The sequence below is a fragment of the Agrilus planipennis genome, unplaced genomic scaffold (assembly GCF_000699045.2).
Source record: "Agrilus planipennis isolate EAB-ADULT unplaced genomic scaffold, Apla_2.0 scaffold51, whole genome shotgun sequence".
Classification (NCBI taxonomy): domain Eukaryota; kingdom Metazoa; phylum Arthropoda; class Insecta; order Coleoptera; family Buprestidae; genus Agrilus; species Agrilus planipennis.
In genome coordinates, this window is record NW_020438915.1 from 1,037,669 (window position 1) to 1,044,329 (window position 6,661).

Consider the following 6,661-nt stretch of genomic DNA (forward strand, 5'->3'; position numbering starts at 1 on the left):
TAAATAAATAAATAAATAAATAAATAAACATTCCTTCAAAATTCAGATCTCTTATTTTATCTTTCAGGATAATTGAAGCTATTTTCCTTAGGTATTTAATTTTCTTTTAGACGGATAAGAAATATAAAAACGAAACTGTGTCCATTTTTAATGAACAGTAGAAGAAACGTGGAAATGTCAAGTCCAAAAAAAAAGGTATATTGTAATTGAGCAGGATTAGTTTTGGTATCCACAATTGAATAAATGTGATTTATTATTTAAAAAAAAGAATTAGGTATTTAAAACATACCGTTCCTGGCTGAAGGATTGACAATAGTAAAAGCACTGTTTCCTCGGGGGCTCAAACGTCCTGAATCAGAGACCACCAAAGGACTCGGCGATATCTCTCGATTCTTAATCGACGATCCACTATAATCCAATGGCATGGTACTCACAGAGGTCAAGTCCAAAGACATTTCGATAATAATAAATGTACGACTTTATCTTTCGTTAGAAGTTTATCATAGTTTCGAACTTGAATAGCACGGACACAAAACGGATCTTCGTCTCTCCTATCTGTGTGTTGTCTTTCTCAAAAGAAAAACAATCGGAGTCAAAATTGACTTTTAACTGCTTTGCGTCGCGTCAACCCTTAACAGCCGTCGGTCGGTTGACTATATCAAGGCACACAAGTGTCCTGGATGAATCAGTATTTGTTTCGCAGAGGTCCTCCCCGACACACGATAAACAACCTTCTGTACTCCTCCGTAATGTAGCATGGGTGTGTCTGATCGAAAAAGCTCCTCCCAACACTCAAGCACAGGATGATAACGTTATACCTCCATAGGCGTCGGTACGGATGCAAACCCCGAAATTATAATTCATACGAAAAGCGATTTTTCCCATTTTCTTTTCCGCGATTTCCACTTTTGCAAACAACGTGAAACTCTCCAAAAGGATTATTATCCGCACCGGTCCTTCAAAGGATAACTCGGTTGAACTGCGCCGCAATAGTCCGTTTTCCGGTCTCCGAAGGATTCAGCTTCGGAATCCTTTTTTGCACTCGTATAACTATTTGAGGTGTCGGGCGGCATTAATTCTGATTTAAGAACAAAGTTGTGAGCGGAATCGTTATCGTTTACGGTTTATTTAACCATGTTTTTATGTTATCTCCGTTTTGACGCGGCTCCTAATAGCGAGAGAAGGGATTTGAGAGATGTCATTGGGTCGTGTGGCGACCACGCCTGCAGAAGATTTCCCGGCCGTGCGAAATACGGAATAGGGTGCCGGCGCTGCTGCGCTCCTAACTGCTACAACTACTTTACCCTATTCATCGATTTGAAGGGGAGCAATATTCGGAGAAAATGAGATCGTTTGCTTTACACTTTATAATCTGCGTTATCGCGATTTTCTCTTTAATCTGGAGGTGAAATAAAAATTCGCTCCTATCTGCGAACGCGAAAGCCATTCGAACGGAATTTGAATAAATCGAATATTTGAATGTATCAGAATTGAAATCCCAATTGGATTTTCACTCACAGTCACTCCGAAATGTTTTTTTTCTCACCCAGAGAAAATAGCTTTTGAAACGAACGAAAATGTGTGCTGCCATTTTAATTGAAGAAATAAATAAATAACTTGCCATCTTACCATTGTCCTTCAGGATAATGACAATTACAGATCCGTTTTTAATAAAAAATTAATCCCTCTAACAGACATCGTGTAGTACTTACTTAGTTATCCTGTTTCTATAGTCCTTCAGGATAATTGAAACTACAGTTTTGCTCAGAATTGAATTTAAATGCTATTTCGGAATTTGTATCTTTGGAATACTATTATTACTCTTATTCTAATTAGTATTTCCTTCAGTTTGAAGGTAATTTATTAAAAAAATAAGTAATTATATTCACTACATGCAATTGTAATTATCCTACGGAAATGCTTTTAAATTAATTTTTCCTTAATTGTGTAATTGATTCCAGTTTCGGTACAGAAATTCAAACATGAAGTTAACACTTCTAAAAGGACAATACAGGATGAAGGTCCTTGCTAATAATATCACTATGAATAAAGAATCGTTCAATCAAAATAATATCCTTGTAGAAATGGAGAAAGAATTACCAGGATAGTTGTGAAAATTACTATCGTTTCGAAGTAATAAATGAAATAAAATTTGTAGATGTTAATAAATTCCTTACATTGAGGCAAATAGTTACAAGGACTATCAACTTTTATCTCTAGATAGTAGGATTACAGGTCCAATAGGGCATAATTAACTGTAAGGTGTATTAATTACGATTAGATTTTTAGGGAAGTGTACTTTCCAAAAGTTGAACTACTTATTATTACCATCGAAAATGTTAAATAATCAAACAAGAAATTGTCGTAAAGCTTACAATGCTTCTAATCAATGAATACAGAAACCATAAGTTGAAACCAAGGATCACAAAACTAATTTCTACTGATATTATACTAGTTCCTAGTTTTCTCGATTTTCTTTAAAGAGTACTTTTATTCATTTTCTATTATATCCTTCTAGCCTTTTATTCTTATTCTATAATGTCCTTTCATTTTTGATGTCTTTTTGCTATTTTTGTTCTTTTTTCTCACTCTTCTCAGTCTGCATTTGCTCTTCTTTCTTATCCCATCAGGATTTTAACCTTGTCACTACTTTTAATTATCCTTTCCCGAATTTTGATTTTCACTCCTTTAATAGATTTCTGTATCATCACCATGTATTAACAAGAGATTTGTTCGTTCTAGCTTCGACATAAGGACATCATCCTTATACGTAGATCTTACTAAGGCAATAAAATTAAGAAATCATGATCTCGTTACAACAAGTCGTTTCCTCCTGTGAAATGTAATAAACGATTACTGTAATCCATTTCTTTATATGTTTGCCCTTCTTCTATGTCCAAACTAAACGACTTCTGATCACGAACGGACCAATCTTATTTGCGACCCGTGATCATCAACTTTCCCCGCTAACATAAAGAGCAGTGATCTCCGAACAGGTGGAATAATGAGGAGGGCTGGAGGATTCCCTTAATCCCTTTGCAATAAATCAGAATTTAATTCAAATTACTTCATCATAATTAAGAATGAAAAGAAGAATTTGAACTCAGCGGTCTTAGAAGCAATAAGATGCAGGGGTTTTTAATCGAAAGATTAATAAGCTCAAATGATTAAGATTCCAGGATTAAAAGAAGTATTATTTGAGGATTGTGCTTAAAAAATGTGAGTAGACACATAACAGATCTGGATTTAGTTAATAATTTCTTGTAATTCCATTGCAATATTAAGTCATAATAACCCTTAAAACTCTCCATTGTGTCCGATCCTGAGAAAAAATGTTTTCCTTCGACTTGTTAACCAACATTTTGCTTTAAACTTAAAGGAGTTCGGTTTAAATATTGAAACAGGGGATAAATTCCTTGAACGAATTTAATTCGTGTAGTGTGGTCTCAAGTTGAAGTAGATTGAAACCGCAAGACAATAAAAGAGCTCTCATGCAACAATTAGGCGAGTGTATAATTTGCTACAGAAACCGTCCTGTTGCCTGTTAAGTAGTGGTTGAGTTTCCTTGTTTCTCGAATTATTCCCGGTGGACCATTTCCAAGACTCCAGTTGACTCATTATCCCTTAAACGTCCTGAACGACGACACAAAAGAGGAACATTTCCTACAAGCTAACAAGCAACATTATCCTTTCATTCATAAAGCGAATAATTGTCAGTGTAACTTTTTCACCACTCATAATTGTCATATCAATGCTATCTGGTATAAGTAAGTGTAAAGTAAAAGTGTTAAGACATCGTAGAAGTAGATTTTCTTTTGTAAAATTACATTGGAATGTTTTGAACTTGTTTAAGGACGAATAAAAGTTGTATTACTAATAAACCAGTGAAAATTTCCAAAAGTGGAATCTGTCTGTGTATTCTGTCGAAACTGCCAGACGCGGATCGCGATTTCGATCTTTTTGGATCTCATCAGCGCGTCGCAGACAGCTACGACAGAACACAGACCAACTTTTACCTGCTGTCTTAACAGTGCGTTTTATAAAATACCACAATTGGCGCGGTAAACGCCATCTGTAGTACGATGCTACATTTTAGGATTACGTATGCTCCAACAAGGTCTGAATGAAACGAATCCCGGCGTCCTTTTATATTTAACCATTAGGTAGCTGTTTTCCGCCACCTCAAACTCCGAGACACAATTTCTCAGTACCTATTACATCGCTTACTTTACGATGAGGCAGAAGTAGAAACTTTCTCCCTTTCCCACGCCTGCGCATAGCGTCATTTGCCCCTATGCTCAAATTACAATGGTCCCTCTGTTATAACGTAATAACTGATATGCCTGTTTGTATATGTCTGTCTGTCTGTCTGTCTGTCCTAAACTTTGAAACAGCAGAACCAATGGTACTTTCACCTTAATGATTAATTAGAAATAGTTTCACACCAACTGAAAGCTCGTTGCGAATCAACTTTTGCTGGAACTTCTAATTACTATAGTCAAAATTTTCGTTGGTCAAAAGTAAATATTGCAGCCCGAGGATGATTTATAATTATTAAACCAAATTTTCTTAAGTAGGCAAACTGTTTTGTTTACCGTGTATTGTTGTGTAGTGTTGGTGCAAGTGCGTGTAGAATACGTAAGTTGGCAAAAAATAAATTGTGAGTATGATGTACGTATGTAAAGCTTAATAAGAGGAGCAAATTTAAAGCCGTGGATGAAACAATGTCAGTTAATTTGTGAGTTAGCAGATATTAACGAAAGTGGGAGTGAAGGGCGTGAGAATAGTGTTTGGTTCAGATTCTCGTCGTTTTCATTACCTCAATTAAAATCGTACATCTGCAATTTCGTACGGTTTACAGACTTCCCCATTCATTAAAACTTAAATCAAACAGATCATTCTTTCAATTGTCACACGTTGTCTCTTTTCCTGGAAATGAAAACAGCGTGGCAATTTTTGCCAGCCACTTTCGATATATGTAATTCAGTTTTAAAATAAATATTTCTATGAACAAAATAGCAACTTTTAAATCACTTTTAGAAAGGCTGAATGGAGATTACGACGAGTAAACGTATACAAAGTTTAACAGGAGAGATAGAGTCAGCAAGGATCCTAACAAAGGCCCTTCAAGACACTAAAGAGGAATCACAAAGGAATTTTGCGCTATAGGCAAATGTGATATAAGCTTTTAATTTTCTTTTGAAATTTTACCACCATCACGATTTCATGGGGCATCTTGTAGTGCAATATCTCAAACAATGACAAAGATTTTGCAGAATGAAAGTTAAAACTTCTAGGTATTCAAAATTGTATCTAAAATATTCTGATTTGGTATACACAATATTTTGTATATAGGACAAACAGAAGGGTACTTGGAAAATGATTTTTGATCTTTACTGTAAGTTAAGACGTAAAAGATTGAAGTTTGCATAATAAATAAAATGAGAAATCAAAGGATTCAAGTACTAATTGGTTACGTTAGGGCAGGTTTTCCTCCTATTTTTTGAAATGTTAGTGTACAATTTTGGAGTTTTTAAGTTAACAAATCGGTTTATTTATTAGTTGTATGTAATGTTTTGTAAAAGAGTTCTATCGTCTTTTTATTTATTGAAGAAGTATGTTCCGAAGTGCCTATTTTAACCGACTTCTCACTTTGACCCTTATAATGAATGCATCATGAGAATTACACAATAATCAATTGATACTTGAAAAGACATTCTGAAATTTGTTTTTATCATTAGATTTATTTTGCAACCCTTACACTGAACTAACTTTAAACAATAGATAAACGTTAGATCTAAAAATAGCTAATGTATTTGCTACTGAAAAGAAAAACTATAGTATTACCGAATCTCACATAAAAGATGTTTCTTTTTTTGCTTCTGAATGGAGCATTCACTTCTTCGGCCTGTTATTTCAACTGACAATGCATTCAAACGACAACAAAAGGGGGAAAATATTTCTATAAATATGTAATGTTTCCATTTGGAAAGTAGATGTTCATAAGATATTCAACAGCGGTCAGACGGACGTTAGATGTATGTAGAAATACATGTAGAAGATATAGCTAAGCAACGAAAGGACCGTTCTCCCTTTACCACTTATGCACTTGAATGGTCCCTACAGAAAACTCGGAACATCTTCAATGTGACAAAATCTCCGTTGGGATCATACCACTAAAGCTTTTATCGAGAAGATCTCTTTCCTATATGTTATTACATTTTATATCGGCGATGTCGTGCTATTCCTTTTGCAAAAGGTCACAAACCAGATACACTGATACCTTATCTAACAGGGCAGGACGAATTTGCATTTTTAACGTTTTACAAAAAGCTTTGTCAATTGACTGAAAATTTTTTTTAAGTTGCTGCCTAATTTTAAAAACACCGAAAAATCATTCTAAACTTTATGAGAAAAGAAGAATTAGTTGGACACATACTAGAAGCAGAAACAGGAGTAAAGGGGACGAGGGAAAGATCTAGATTAGAATACTAACAACAAAAAGTTATGGATTTGGGATTTTCTGGTTTTAGGGAAATGAAAAATTCGGCTTGGAATAGGAAAGAGTGGAGGTGCATGTCCAACCAGAGTGACGGTCTTATGATGATGATCATGACGAAAAATAATTTCGGTAAAGGTCTAGTTGATGCCCCCCCACCCC

The 6,661-nt window shown here is 35.0% G+C and overlaps 1 protein-coding gene across 1 annotated transcript in view; it reads right to left on the reverse strand.

The window, feature by feature from the left end:
* Positions 1-1,107, reverse strand: part of LOC108733079 (zinc finger protein Gfi-1b) — a 47,919-nt gene extending 46,812 nt beyond the window's left edge. The window contains exon 1 of the mRNA XM_018464127.1: positions 290-1,107. Within this exon, the coding sequence (XP_018319629.1) occupies positions 290-455 (166 nt within the window). The 5' untranslated portion in view covers positions 456-1,107. The remainder of the gene's footprint in view (positions 1-289) is intronic.
* Positions 1,108-6,661: the final 5,554 nt, after the last annotated feature.